At 37.8% G+C, this 16,501-nt stretch overlaps 1 protein-coding gene across 1 annotated transcript in view; it reads left to right on the forward strand.

The window, feature by feature from the left end:
- Window positions 1-16,501, forward strand: part of COL6A6 (collagen type VI alpha 6 chain) — a 127,348-nt gene that overhangs the window by 74,769 nt on the left and 36,078 nt on the right. Inside the window, 5 exon segments of the mRNA XM_019725970.3 lie at window positions 1,981-2,046; window positions 3,317-3,370; window positions 8,936-8,971; window positions 10,567-10,629; window positions 12,262-12,324. Coding sequence (XP_019581529.3) covers window positions 1,981-2,046; window positions 3,317-3,370; window positions 8,936-8,971; window positions 10,567-10,629; window positions 12,262-12,324 — 282 coding nt within the window.

Below are 16,501 nucleotides of genomic sequence, written 5' to 3' on the forward strand. Positions count from 1 at the left end.
TGATGCTTATTCAGAGAGAACTTCCAATCACATGAAAGCTATTTTGGCTCTTTGGAATTCCTCATTTTGATCTAAATATATATTTTTTAAAATCTTATATAATTTGAGGGGAAATGGAGTAGACCATTTGTCTGAGCTACAGAGTTCATCATTCTAGAACATATTATTAGAAGCCCATGTTTAATCATAAATTTGTGTTAGATGGTGCTCTTTTGTCTAGTTGCATAGAAATTGAAAAACTAGACCAGATCACATTCAGACTGACAATTGGTCCACGTGCAAATTGGGATGTTCTATTCTGTAGAGTGTGCTGGGATACGATTTTTTTAAATGTAATCTCTTCCATCAAATAATTCAAAGTTGGACCACAATAACAAGTTTATACATCCAGCAGAGTAAAATTTTGGACTTTACATCACCTTTCTTTTCTTTACACACCTTTCTCATCAAAATATAATTCTCTAATATTATAATTCAGGTTAATTCTCTAATATTATAATTCAGGTATGCCCTGCTTGGAGAATTTAACAGATAAATATTTAAATTTAAGAGTAAAACAGAAAATGTAGAAAGTAATCTTTGGCTTCAGTATATGGGAGAGAGAAATAATTTTTCATGTAAGTTTTAATATCAGTTATGTGCCAACCGGTTGGCTCAGGTGGTTAAGAGCACCATGCTCCTAACACCAACGTCGCCGGTTCAATTCCCACATGGACCAGTGAGCTGCATCTTCTACAGCTAAGATTGTGAACAACAGGTCTCCTTGGAGCTGGGCTGCCATGGGCAGCTGGAGTTCAGCGTGAGCTGCCGTGAGTTGCTGTGAGTGGCCAACCGAAGACCGACTGCCTCAGCCAGGGGGCTCATAATATAAGCATGGGTCAGGGAGCTGTGTCCTACACAACTAGACTGAGAAACAACGACTTGAAGCAGAGTGGGGGTGGGGAGAGGCCGAAGAAGGGGAAAAAAATAATATCAGTTATAAAGTCAAGTCTAAGCCCATCTTTTTCACTCTGTTAGCCTATAAGCTCTGTAAGTTTAGAAACTGCTTGTTTAAAAAGCTTACTAAGTATCTGGAACAATGACATGTCCCTGCCGGTGATCACAAATTACATATTGATTGATGAAGGCAATCTGGGCTGCTGTCAGCCAAGCAGCCCAGCAGCTGGCGCTCAGCAGGCCTGGATAATTGTTGTCCCCTCTCAGTTTATTGGAACATTGACTGACTAGACTGGCTCCATTGATTGTCCTAGCATCATGACGACACTGCTCTGTTTGTGGTCCTAACTATCCAAGATACAAAGCTTTCAGGTCTGCTTGCTAAGGATAATAGCCCACACTGTGTGCCTGTTTTCAATGAGTTCCTACTGGAACATTTGTATGAATATTGGGAAAACCTCAAGATTCCAGGATTTCCCCCAGAAAAGTAGAGGAAAGCATTTGGGAGAAAAAGGCAGCTAGGCGTCTAAGAGGAGAAAGAGGGAATGGGTGGCAGACACAGGCCTCAGCACTGCTCAGTGTCCTTATGTTCTTGTGCTAGAACCTATTACAAACATTTGCCTTTTCCCTAGAGTAAGGAGAGAATAAAATCTACCAACCCTCAAGTAAGAAGCGGTACCTCCAGACACAGGATAAGAGTTGTCATAAATGTTATGTCACCCTTGCTTTCTTTGGTTATGCCTTCTATGGAGAGCTCTAGATTACCCCACCCCCACCCCCACCACCACCACACACACACACACACACACACACACACACGCGCGCGTTGGGTCTCCAGTCCCTTCTGATAATGCAAAGCATGGGAGGAAAAGAAAACACTTGTAAGCCATTTACATTCTTAACCTATTTCTGCTTTCAATTGGGTTGGACTTCTCTTGCCAACGTTTTTGGGGGTGACTAAATGTGTTTTACATAAGTCACATTTTCAAGAAGAAGTGTTCTTTAAAATGAAAACCTATTTTTCTTTTTATTTTCTGTTTTTAGGGATTTCATGGACTTGACAATACCATTGGAGGATCCAAGGGCTTGAAAGGAGAACCTGGAAGACAAGTAATTATATGGGCATTTGAATGTACACTTGTAATGAGGTGACAACTGGGAGGCTCAAGTTCTCAGTGATAGAATAGGAAATGCATATGAAGAATTTGGAATCAGAATGGATATACTTCATGTAGAAAAACTGTTTTTAGGTGCAAAAAGATCTTTTACTCCTCTTCTGCTACTCTAATCTCAAAAAATATTCTCTTCTGAATTTGGGGTGGCTTGCTTCACTAAGCCGTACCCTTGAGGTCATCATTTATGAATGCAAACATCTAAACTCTAACTTAAAATGCAGGGCTAACTGATAGAAAGAACTAGCAAAAGAGCTGCTGGCCTTCCCAGGATCCAGAGGACACATACCCTAAAACGATGTTATAGTACATGAAAAAAAAAAAAAAAAACAAGATCTGGTAAGTCTATACAACCCATTCTCTCAAGGCAAGTCTTCTGGGATTAATCTCATAAAATTTCACATGTTATCATTTGATAAAATCTTGTTTTCAGAATTTTGAAAGATTATCTGAAGAATGTGTGTCTCTGGATCTTCTGGATGAGGAAGTTCCCTTGGTGACCCCACCTGGAGTCACCAAGGGACAGGTCTGATATGATGGAAAGAACCTTACTTTGGGGACAGGCCTAGGTCCTGTCTCATGCTCTGTCCCTTACCGTTTCTGTGACCTTGGTCTACTTTCTGTAAACCTTGATTTTCTCATCTGCAAAGCATGACAAATAGCCTACTTTTGAAGTTTATGATAGGAATTCACTGACTGACTCTACCACATCATAAACCTTCAGGAAATGTTACCTGCCACTTTTATTAAGTGGTAAATGTAAGTCTCATTATAGACTCATAATTATTCCCTCCTTTTCTACCTTGGGAAGATGTATGAGTATTGTGAGATTTTATTCACATGAATCTACACAGGCTAGCCAAACAGAACAAGAAGTCCACAGGTAGAACTCCTAACCAGTACTAGTGATACTGGATACGTGGCGTGCTTCAGTTATCCACTCTGCGGCAATACAATGGGGATAGTTTGATTTAAATACTCTAACTTCAACCCCAAACACAAGATAGACAGTGGGAATGAACATGTCATTAGTATTTTATCCCATAGTTCCTTGTCACCCACGTAGAGATGTGATTTATGACCCGTAGATGCCACATTCCAAAGTACCCTGTAGTTGATAGAACTCCCTGTAACAAATAAGCTGACACTGAAGAAGAAATGTATCAATGTTGTGTAATTACTGTCACATTTGTTTGTTCATTTGACAGGGTAGAAGAGGCTGGCCAGGCCCCCCAGGAACACCAGGATCCAGGAGACAGACAGTAAGGAGACCCACTGTGATGAAAGTGGCTGATTGTGGGGAGTGAGTGGGGTGGTTCTCCTGGCGCTCAGTAGCTGGGAGAAACTAACCTAGGATGTCCCTGAGAACAGAGCTGGCACAGGACTTGGGAAAGCCCCTGAAATGGAGCTGAGGCTGGAAGGCGCTAGCTATGGGGGAAATTACCAATCGGGAGAAAGAGCTGGGCAGAGAGAACAAAAATGCAGCCAACTAGGGGAAGAACAGTCAGAGTCTGGCCTACTCACTAAGCTAACTGAGGCTGCCAGTGATGTGTTAAGCCCCAAACTCCATTCTTTCGCCAAATTTTACGACTACGTACTTAGAAAAGTGAGTCCTGGTATAAGTCCTCTCTCTGTTCTTACCTCTATTTTTTCCACCTTGCAAAGGAGAGTGTGTTTCAAGAAACAAAACTATTTTCTTGATGGAGTACAATAGCTGGTTCTATGAGCTTCTTAGAAAACACAATGCATGACAAGTGCAATATATTAAACTAATTTTTATTTGTGCTCAATTAAAAAACATTTTATCGAGATATAATTGACATATAATATTATATTAATTTTAGGTGTTCATCATAATGAATGGATATGTGTATGTGTTGTAAAATGATCACCACAATAAATCTAGTTAACATCCATCACCACATAGTTACAAATTTTTTTCTTGTGATTATGACTTGTAAGATTTACTCTTTTAGCAACTTTTAAATATACAATACAATATTATTAACTATAGTCACCATGCTGTACATTACATCCCATGACTTATTTATTTTATACCTGGAAGTTTGTACCTTGTAAACCCCTTCACCTACCCTCCTCCCCCCCACCTCTGGCAACCACCAATCTGTTCTCTGTATCTATGATTCCTTTTTTTTTTTAAGATTCAACATACAAGAGAGATCATATGGTATTTGTCTTTCTTTGACTTATCTCACTTAGTGTAATACCCTCAAGGCCCATCCACATTATTGCAGATGGCAAGCGTTACCTTTTTATGGCTGAAGAATATTCCACCGTGTATGTATACCACTTTTTTTTTTTTTTATCCATTCATCCATCAGTGGACACTTAGGTTGCTTCCTTACCTTGGCTGTTGCTGCAACAAACATGGCAGTGCATATGTCTGTTTGAGTTAGTGTTTTTGTTTCCTCTGGATAAGTACCCAAAAGTCGAATTCCTAGATCATATGGTAGTTCTATGTTAAGGCATAAAAATATATATCTGAGAGTGAAGTTAGGGCACTTGCTGAAGGAACCTTTCAGGGTCTTTTCTATTTGTTGTTAATTTTTCAATAAGTAATATTTTAAAGAACGATTCTGTTCTGACTTCTTGGAAGAGCACAAATATTATAAAAGAAAATCTTTTTTATCCAACAAAGAGAGGTAACTTTGATAAAATATACTTAAATGACAGCATTGGGTTTTACATTAGTCCTGTCTCTTCTTGTGCAACATTTTCTTTCCATTCTTTATTTAGTGATCTAACCTTCTCCAACTTCCTCTATTCCCCGCCCCCAAAATTTAAATAATGTTTTTAAATTGAGCACAAATAAAAACTCGTTTAATCTATTGCACTTATCATGCATTGTATTTGCTGAGCAGAAGTTCATAGAACCAGCTGTTATACTCCATCCAGAAAATGCTTTTGTATCTTGGAATACACTCCTTCTTCGCAAGGCAGAGAAAATGGAAATAAAAACAGAGATTATGTTTAAAATGTGCAGAGTTTGATTGCTGAGAAATCACTTTACTACTGCAGTTTTTAATGTGTCTAAAGATAAAGAAGTACATTTGCTATTTATTTCACCTTCTAACAGGGTATAGCCAACTTACAATACCATAGGAAAGTATTTTGAACTTAAGGAATATTATCCAAGAAACCCTGGCATGGGAGATGTACCTTTATTATTTTATAGAGGCTCTAGTCTCTCTAAAGGCTAATGCAGAATCACCATGTATTATTTAAACCACACAACTCCTGAGAGACACCGCCCCATGTTGGGTTACAGATTCAGCAGAGTCGTTCAGGAGTAAAAGTGGGACTTCCAGATAAAGATGGCAAAGTCAAGAGTTTTTTTTTTGTTATACTATTCCCCGTTTGTGCAACTCACCAAAAACAAAAGAAACATAAAATAGATTAGCAAAGAATGACCACAACTTCAAGCCACACATAATAAATATTGGCCACCTATGTCAAAATCTGGACCCTAATGAGCTGACACATACCACCTCAGACCTCAAGCCAGGATCAGCTTTTCCTAAAAGTAGCTGCCATAGTCCTAAAAAACTGGTGCACAAAGTCCAGGGGCACTAGATTTTGAGACTATCAGAGAATATACCAATAGAAACACAGGTTAGCAGAGGAAGCAGAACTAATGAGAAACTGAAGAATATTCCATTTTTAATATCTACAACTTAGCAAACTTAGGCCTCAGAGGCTGCAAAGACAGGAAAAGAATTGGTGACTATTACAACACAGAGAAACTGTGACTTGTGGGGCTTTGGGTGAGTTCTCTGAGTCTCTTAAATGCCAAAAATTGAAGGGAGAGGTGGCCATAAGGTAAAAGAAATAGCTCATGATGAGACAGTGTTTGAGACAACATATCCATACTGAAGCTACTGACCGAAGTCCAGCTACACCTCATTCTAATTATTCAGTAAATAGGTTTCCTTATTCAAAGGTGATTAACAATCAAAAATGTTAATCTTCTTTGTTAATCAGGTGATTACTAATCAAGAGCTATGCATAGAAATTGCAAGAAAAGAAGGGGAAAGCTACATGAGCACAGGGCTTTTATGAATGTTTACAGGGCAGGTAAACCCTCATTAGAAGAGGAACTACTTAAGAAAAAGGTAAAACAATTCTGGCAAACAGTTCTCCAAAGTCTTAAAAAAAAAAAAAATTAGGACCATATGACTGCTCTAAAAAGAATCTTAAAAACTGACAAGACAATAGAAAGTGAAGAAAGCAAGCTGGTAGTACTCGAGGAGCAATGGAAAAGGAGAAAAACAACGTAGAATGTAAAGTATATTAGAAGCAACAAAAAAATGGAATAAATATCACTGAGAAATTTAGTCAGACATGTGGTAATCAAGAAGTCACAAAAGCAATAATAGAGATAGAATATTGACCATGGAAAGTCAGCAAATGTGCGGTTTGCATTACGGAGTCCTCCATGCTCGTTATCTGCCTACGTCTTAGAGTTTTTCAGTCAGTGGTATAGATTTTTCTTCTTTCTAGAAGGTTAATGAGTTTAGTGTTATTACAAAATGATGCACACTGATTTTTAAATATTCAAATGCAGAAAATATGCAGAATGAAAATTTTAAAGTCATCTGACATCCTCCATCTAAAAATAACTGTCATTAACATTTGGTAATCATGATTCCTGGCATCTTTTTTATGCATGTTTACAGATGGAGTTCTAAATAGTGGTGCTTCTGATTAAAAAGAGATCATGCTATTCTCAAATCAAAATATTTTGTGTACTTTTATTTGAATTAATAGAAAAAATAAAACTGAAAAATTGTAAATGTCAGGTTGTAGCATTTCTTGACAAAAATAAGTATGCACTCTTAAAAGAGGAAAGAATGATTATGAAAAAATTAGGAGGTTAAGATATATTTGTAATACATATTTGAGCATAAGTGATGTTTAGACGTTGACTCTCTACAATGAAAGATGAGGACATAGTATATTGGCAGTCACCCCACACCTTTCCAACTTTCCTATTTTCACATGATTTTTAGATTGTCAAATGTGTAACATTTATATTTTGTTCTGTAATCACAATTTCTATGATTCAGTCTTATTTCTACACTTAAAAGGATTTAAATTAATATTATAAAATTTTAAAGAAAGGCTCATGGGGCTATGTCATCTGAGTTTTTGAAGGCTTGGTCATGTTGATTACTTATATGCTCAAAGGACAACTTGGGCGGGTATAACAATCTCTTCCTCCAGGAAGATGTTCCTCATTTGACCAACTGGAAATTGTGGCTTTCTACATGAGCACAGGGCTTTCTTCAAAACCATATTTCTATCTTTCCCCTTTCATGTGGCATTTGCCATACTCTGCCTTGTAAATAGAGGGTGCCAAAACAACATGTGACATATTTTAAGAAAGGAAAAAACTGTATTAATATATACCGATGACAAAAGATGAATACAAGTCACGTTTGACTTCTGCAATGACAGGAGGTGCTCAAAGTGGTTACCATCAGCATCCAGACACTTCTGATTACAGCAAACTACTGCTTGAGCACCGTTGACCAAAGTGTTAACATCTCTTAACATGTGTATACATATTTTTGGCACCCCCGGTATTTGTAATATTTATCTCCTCCCCTCCAAACCACATCAAGGACTCTGTGTGTTTGTACATGTATGTGTCATCTTTATGTTCCTATGGTTCTCATCCAGTGTGCTTTGTGGGTAGTAGATCATAGTAGACATTTTTCTGAATGAAACTGAAGTGAACTGATTCCAAACAGATAAACCTTGTGCTAAATGAGTAGAAAGAACTTCTTTTCCTCTCTCTAATAGTAGAGAGGATTTGGACTTTCATCTCAAGATGATTCATTGAGGTTTTAAAGAAATAGGCCTCCAACCATTTCCCCAGATACAGTCTGTTTCCTAGATAATAATAAATTTTGACTGAAATATAATTAGCAGAATTTAAAGTCTGCAGTATTGGCCTCTCACAGAATTTTGACCTGAATATCTCAAATAAATGTTAAACAAGAAAATGTTGTCTGATGTTTGTTGAATTTTGCAAACCCTGGATGTCAATATTGCTATTACGTTACTGAGAGATCCTAAGATAGACAATAAAATGTCTTTGCCTCTTTGCCTCTTGACTTCCAGATCTATAATATGTTTATCTGGAATATACCCAGACCCTAATCTTACATATGCGACTAGTAGGAAAAAATCTACCTGAACTGTTGCTGCCATTGTTTTGATTGGATATTTTATTAACATGCTGAATTGAATAACTTTTGAATGCTTAGGATAATTCTTTCATTTTTTTGACAGGTATTTGGCTTTGGGGGAGGGGGTGACATAAAATTAGTTTGGCTACCTTTAGCTTCTGAAATTAATCTCTAATAAAGTTCATGAAATCGGTTCTCCCAGTTTTTCCTCTGGATTCCTGCCTTTTGGCCACTCTGCTCCCGATTTCCGGCTTACGTGGTAGTACTGTAGAAAAATGAAAAGAAATAAAACCAAATCAGTCAATTTTGGAGCTTGTGTGAACAGCTCTAGAAATAGTTTAGTGGAGGAGAAATTATTGACCACAGTCTATTCTCATGAGTATCTATAGATTTCAATTGTCTATGATTTTAATTATCTATTGCCTTAGGATAGAAGTTCAGAGTTGGCAATATTTTACTTTCATGGTACAGTAGATAATTAAATGTTTTAAACAACATGTGGGAACTTTTTTTTTAATGTCAGCACCTTAAGGTGCCCAATAATAATTTAAATTAATTATAAAAAGCATTTTTTTCTCAGTTAATGATATATACCTTTTCCTCCTATTTTAGGCAGCTCATGGCCGAAGGGGACATACAGGCCCACAGGTACAATGATTTTATTTTTCTGAAGTCCAAATAATAAATATTCTGTGTCCAATCAAAGAGGTAGAATAAAGACTGGAAAGTCTTTTCTAGGCCTAAAGTTCTTTTCTTTTTGATGATATTGGTCATGGCATAAAATGTTAGAAAACTTTTAGGCTACAATTTCAAGAATGCAAATCTTAAAAGAAAATGGAAATTTGGGCACTTTAGTCAAAACCATATAAATTAACGATAAATGGCCCACTCATTGTTAAATTGAACTTTGTTTGGATATTACCTACAAACTCTAGTAACTTATTGGGTGACCTTTCTTTTAGATTTTTGCTGTAAACTTTATTTACAATTTACATAAACTCCTTTTAAACTGAGATAGTACATTAAAACCTGAATATAAGTGGGATATTCTGAATATTTTGTTCAAAAGTGGACAATAACAAACATCATATCTCCTTTGTATGTGTTGATACATTATACATGCTCATGAACCTACAATATTTATGAAAGAGCAGTTGTCAAAATTGAGGAAACACATCCTCAGATTGAAAATACAATGAGAATAATGATAAATCCACTGTCAATCACATTATGGTGAAACTCCAGAAGATTAAGGAAAACACCCTAGGCACTACCAGAGAAAAAAGACAATTTTACCCATGAGAGAGATAACAAATTAGATTGCAGCATACTCTGTTCAATACTAATACATGTCAGAAAACAACAAATTAATATCTTGCGGGTGCAGAGGAAAAATAGTTGTTAACCTGGAATTTTATATGTAGCTAAACTAAGAGTGAGTAAAATAGACATTTTCACATAGAAAAAGACTAAGAGTTTACCATCCACAGACATTACCCCATATAAACACACTTTAAGGTTAGACTTAGACAAAAAGGGAAAAGCAGATCCAGACAAATGGCATGAAATAAATGAAATGAGATTGGGATGAGAAAGTATTGAGAAATTTCCTCTTTCTGATTTCTAGGAAAAGGCTAAGGGAACATTTAATCACATCCAACTGTGTGACAACTGAGATAAATTTGGACTATTCTAGTAGTTGCGTAAATTAAACTTTCTTAATTCTTTCTTACTCTTCTTGGAATTCTTATCTGTAGCAGAGTTCAAGAGCAATGTGAAGAGACTGCTCAGCTGTTAATCCCTAGATATTTAATCTATTTGTATACAAATATAATGTAAAATGCTTAAAGATTTTTGAAGAAAATGTGAAGTAAATTGGGAGATTTTTCAAGCCAAATGCCCAAGTTGGATATAATTATAAGAAAAGAAAAGAAAATTATAAGAAAAGAAGGGAGTGAGAGTGTGTGTGTGTGTGTGTGTGTGTGTGTGTGTGTGTGTGTACATGTGCTCATATATATATAAAGACTGAAAGTAAATAATACCAACATATTAGATATGGTTGTTTCTGGTTGATGAGATTATAGGATATTTTTATTTCCTTCTTTGTATTTTTCTTTACTTTTCATATTTTTGCAAAGATCCTACGCTGTCATTGTGATTGAACAAATATTTATAATCTTGCACATAAAGGGGGCAAAATTCTCAGGAAACAGTGTTAACAGGTTGATTCTCTGTCACCACAGGGGATACCAGGCATCCCAGGCCCAGACGGACTTGGAGGCTCCCTGGGATTTAACGGTCATCAGGTACATGTTAAGACTAATCATGATGTGAGAATTAAGGAATCTGAAGCCTTGATAGCATCCCTCTACCCCTCCCCTTGTAGAATTAATCGTTGTTTCAAGTGTTTTCAGGGTAACAAAGGAAGGAAGCAGTACAGTCTTGACCAGCATTTGTTCTCCTTTGTCTTAGTTTTGTCCCAGTCAGGCGGTGAAAAGAGATTAACACACTGGGCAGAGGTCCCTGTGCGATGGGTTCAGGCTAGCTAGGGGATGCTTGGGAGACCTTGAGCCAAGGAACATGGTGAGCCTCAAAACTGGGAACCTGGGTCAAGTTAGTACAGTAAGTACTCAATGTTACATATCGGAATGCCCATGGTGTAGAAAAATTGGCTCTACTCTAGGAAGCAATGATTCCAAATTCAGCTGAAGTCTTCCGTGGGGTGATCTGCAGTGTGGCATTCAGCCTGTGCTTTCTAGCTTACTTCTCCTGGGAGCTGCCTCCAGCACATTTTCCTTTACAAGGAACAAGCTGTGGTTGACGGTCATGCTGATCACATAAGGGGAAAGGAAGCATGTGCCAGGAAGGGCAATGCAGCCTAAAATAACAACACGAAGAGAAAGGAAGTACTAGAAAAGGCTGAGATGAATACAGAACGTTTGACCATATTGTTTTTCTCTCCAAACTTTTGGTTTTGAAATTTTAAGAAATAATTTTGCTGTTTGGCAAATGCAGGACCAGCAATGGTTCTGCAATTTTTCAAAGTTTTAATCCATATAGTTAAAAAAAACCACACACACTAAAATAACTATTATATGTTGGCAGCTTGGTTCCATGGAAGTGGGGCAAAATGTCCTTGGACATCATAAGAGAAATTTTGTTCACATTTTACCAAGATTTCAGAGCAGTAAACAGTCGTCCCCTTAGACCTCTATCTCTTTCTAGCTTGATTGATTTTCTTTGTCTTACTTGCCAGCGGAGGAAACTTCATTTTTCTTACCTTCAAGTGAGACATATTTGCCACTGGGGTTATGGGGAAGCTTTTCTGTGGATTGGCTGGTTTTATTTCATTCTAAACAAGCAATACAACGAGAACACCCTTTCTTCCATTTTGTAGACTCTTCCTTTTGTCACAAAATAGTTTAAGAGGAGATGCAAAAACCAAACACAGCATGAAGGTTTCCCTGTGTATCATATGGTAGCCACTGTTCGTAGGCAAGATAATATTCCAGAAGTAGAAATATCCAAATTTCATCTTATTGCATGCCATATCTTATTGATGACCAGTCTTCAGTGTGATTATTGAATAGAAAGTCTTTAAATATTCCAGCTTCAGATTTATAATTAAGGATTATTTTAACATAAGAAATATATGCATGGGGAGTATAAAGATGCTTATGATAATTAGCAAACAATACTGAAAAACTCACGTATTCAGTATTTCTTCATTTTGACTGCAAATGCCCCATCAACTAAATGCCAGATTAGATCCTGATCTCCCCACACAGAGGGGGAGCTCAACATATCAAGACAGAACCAAAGGCAGGAGTGGAATTCTCTTTCCAATTTCTGTTCATGTTACTGACTTAACATTTCCATTTTAATATTCCAGTGTTCTCTTTTAGGGAGAAAATAATGCTTTCATTCTCTGTACATAGGGCGCAAGAGGAAAGTCTGGTATAAAAGGAATAAAAGGAGGTCTGGGAAGCAGAGGTCCCCAGGTATGTAAAAAGAGAAATTGACTGCATGTGGCTTTGATCTTGGCTTTAATATGGATGTCCTTGTGGTTTCCTCTCTGCAGACAGATTATTTCCTGCCTGTGAACCAGCAAAGTATGTTAGATTTGACTTCATTGTTCAGTATAGCCACGTTACATCCTAACCCCTACCTTGCTGAGCAGGCTGTCATTCTGCCTGGACCTCTTTGCCTCGGCAGCCTAGCCATTCCTGTGAGGTTAAGAATTCCTCCTCTATGTAAATCAGATCTCACCATGCCCCTCATCTCAGCCCTCAGGAGCTTCTCATGCACCCAGAATGCAACCCTCACTGACCTTCAACCTGGCGACACGTGAGAATCACCTGGGCAGACTTGTGAAACACTCCACCACTTGGGACCCTCCCCAGACATTGAAATTAGATTCTCTGGAGGTGAGGCCCAGAATAACAGTAACGGTAACTTTAAGTTCTCCCCAGGTGATTCTAACATACACTCCCAATGTTGGGAATGACTGTCCCACACCAGCATTCTCCAACGTCAAAATGCCTAAGAATCACCTACAGAATTTGTTAAAATACAGATTCTGATTGAGTAGGTCTGGGATGGGCCCGAGAGTCTACACTGAATTTCACATTTTGAGTAGCCATTCCTTACATGATTTGGCCCTTGCCTACCTGCATTCCCAGTATAGATTTGTTTAGCTGGTTTTGTCTCTTCTTCTCGATTGTAAGTGCTGTGAGGGCCAGGACCTTGTCTCGCTTAAACTATATCCCAGATATCAGAACAACAGTGCTGCTACTCCATAGAGCTCAATGAATATTTGTACAATGAATTAATTAGTAAATGAGTGAATGAGACATAGTTGGGACTTGCGCTCTGGGATAACATGAGAATAAAGGGAATCCATTACTTTGTGTCCATTAGTTAAACTGGGCCGTGGTCCAACACTTAAGTAGCTGTGTTCATCATCAAAATATTTAAGAAGCTATTTGCATAAATTTGAATCTCGTGCTACAGTATTTTAAAGCGTATTAGTTACTGTTCATGAGGATATTTGTTCCCATTTTTTATGAATATGCGCTTTCAAAAAGAATGACAATTTAAAAATTTCATGGTAGGACTAAATTGATGAAAAGTCATTATTTTGCATTCACGTCCTTGAATCATTAAAAGCTTGCTGGCACCACAAATGGGATTTTTTTTTTTTTTAAAGTGAATGCCAAGGGAAACATATATCGGGTGATTATCTCATCTGTTTATATAAAGTATTGCAATGTAGATGGGTTGAAATTCAAAAAGCTTGGTAATTCCCTTGCTCTAGAATCCAATATTGTATCCAAAAGGCTGTTACTCCAATAAGTTATTCCACTTGCCCTGTAGTGTACTTCTGAGTGGGTCCCCTTTAATCTTGCCTTGGCAAGATTGGTCATAGTCATAAATCATTCACCCTCTTGGCAAGCCAGAGCTAGTCAAAAGGCACAACTTCTCCCTCGTCTAGCTCTTCCATTTGTCTGGTGGGAAAGCACAGTTTTCTTTCCTTGCTTGCTTTTCTTTAAATACCCTTGTCAGCACAGTGAAAGTGCTATTTCTAAGATGTGTAGGATTTTCTATGTTCAGGACATGATGAATGAGATCTCAAAATTGTATCCAAAGGAAAACCACAGAGACAAACACAATCAGATACACAAGAAGGTGTTATTCGTTATTGGCTCTAAATTCACTGGCATAGGCTTCATATTCTTTTACACAAGGACCAGCCACGCGGGTAGAATCACGTGAGTGTTTTCTAATTGCAGACTTAAAGGTTGTTCTTAGGATATACATTTAGAAAAAGGGATGTGAATTCCGCTGACAGTGTTCTGAAGACTTATTAATTTATGCAATGTTGGGGCAGCCTGCGTAAATCAAACATGTGCTAATCCAGCCAAGGATATGGCTGTGGTATAAAAGAAATACAGCCCAGCACACAATGAAAAAGAAGAAAGAACTTTGAAAGTCGTGTCATGTTCTTTTGTACCTTCCTTTGTTCCCTTCTTGTTTGGTTTACCTTAAGGTCCCACAGTAAAGCAACCCAGGCCTAGAAAAGGAATGGAAAATCAGACGCAAAATATTAATTCCAATTAGAGCTGGAATTATTCTTTAAATAGTTAGGGTTTTTAGTGAAATAATCACTAATATCATATGCATTATCAGTGAAGGTTGAAATTATTCAGTGCAAATTTGGGATACAAAGGAGAATTTCATCTTGACAAAGTATAGCATAGTGGTCAAGGGCACAGAGTCTAGAGCCAGGCTGCCTGGGTTTGGTTACCAGCTTTGTATCTTCCTAGCTGTGTGGTCTTGGGTACTTTACTTAACCTCTCTGTGCCTCAATTTTCTCTGCTGTAAAATAAGAATAGTAATAGTAGCTACCTCGTTGGATTGTTGTGAAAATTAGATGGTTTAATATATGTAGGTACTTGGAACAGTGCCTGCTATATAGTAAGCACTATATAAATGTTTATTACTACTATATTGTATTGATATTACCTCATGTAACGGGCAATTTTATGCCCAAAGCATACTCATAACCAATCCAAGGAAAACCGGAGTAATAGCAGTATAACAATGTGTAATCTATATTGCAATCATTGGATTTCATCCTTCTGCATAATCCAGACTAGATGATCCATCACTCATTCCTTTTTCTCATTTGACAAATATTTACTGAGCGCTTCCTGTGTGCCAAGCCCTGCAGGAGGATAAAAGGGTGAATCAGACACAGACCCTAGTCTCAAGAGCTCCCAGTCTCATAAAGGAGATTCAGGCAGACAGATAATTGAGATGTGAGGTGCTACATGTTAAATAGAATCATACCCAAGGTGGAGTGGTGAGAGAAAGGATGGCGTTGAAGGAGGAGAAAAGTGGCTTAGATTTTGCAGGATAAGAGGTGTTTGCCAGGTGATCAAGAGAGAGAGAGGCAGGTATCCAGGAAAAGGAACCAGGTTATATATAATAAAAAGAGATACCAAGGTGCTTTTGGAGAACCATAAATGATTCAGTGTGGATGGAGTGTAGGGTAGACTTGTGCCATCATGATCAACATCTTCTCTTGGTGTCCTGGGGTTTGTTCTTACATTAGAGGCCACCCCTTGTTGGCCTCTTGATTCTTTTTTGTTCTTGGACTTCGCTCCTGTCTGACTCTTACAGAAGCTGAGCATTGACTCTCCTTGGATTGTATCATGTCCGCCTAGTGTTTGCTGTGAGTGTAGGCAAGGTTTTACCGCCATGAATATAATAAGTGACAGGATTCCTTTTCAAGATGAGAAGAACCCACACCTTTTGCCCGTGCCCTGCCGCATCCCATCCAAACTTGAAGTGTCCTTGACAGTGCCCCAGCCATTAATCCTAAACTCTTAGTACAATCCCTTCTGATGAGATGTTATCTAAGGACAATTTTTTAAAACATTTAAGTTCTTAACATCTCCTTTCTAACACTAAATCATTTGTGATTGCTGAGAACTCTGTGACAGAGTCTCAACATGAACAAAAGAGCCCCTAGCCCAAGTCCCCATATCGGAGGTTAGATCTGGCCCTAACCTCCTGCATCAAGTTTGGAGATTCACATTTTGAAACTTCAATCTCAGCTGGTGCGTGGATGGTAGGAGTTTGGGAATCCTGCCCCAGACATGGGACTTAGAACAGGAGATTGAGTGGCTGGGAGTTCAGTCTTTAATGTCAGAACCAGGTTCAATTCCAATCTCATCCTCTTATTAACTGAGTGATTTAGGGTTAAACACTTTGAGAATCTGTTTTTATTGGTAAAACATTAATAATACGTATTTCATTGTGTTGGTTGTAAGGATTGAAGAGGTCTATATATAAATACATACCTCTTAGCACAGTGCCTTGCACAAAATGAATTTTCAATAAAAGGACACCATTACAAAACACAGCCACCCCCAAGATATCAAAGAGTCAAAAAGTGCCTTGATTTGAGAGCAAGAGTTGCTGTGAATTAAAAGAGTAACTTAGGGCATTTAAAGGTTTCCCTATCTATATAAGAGCATTACCTAGAGGTCAAATGGATGGGTGGATGAGAGAGAAATAAATGAACAACTATATTCAGAGGCATCTGGGACAGTTGTAACACCCAGCACAACCAGGAGGTTCAGGTATTCTTTTCTGGAACGGTGATGATAA

The sequence above is a fragment of the Rhinolophus sinicus genome, chromosome 5 (genome assembly GCF_057876585.1).
Source record: "Rhinolophus sinicus isolate RSI-liver-muscle chromosome 5, RSI-T2T, whole genome shotgun sequence".
NCBI lineage: Eukaryota > Metazoa > Chordata > Mammalia > Chiroptera > Rhinolophidae > Rhinolophus > Rhinolophus sinicus.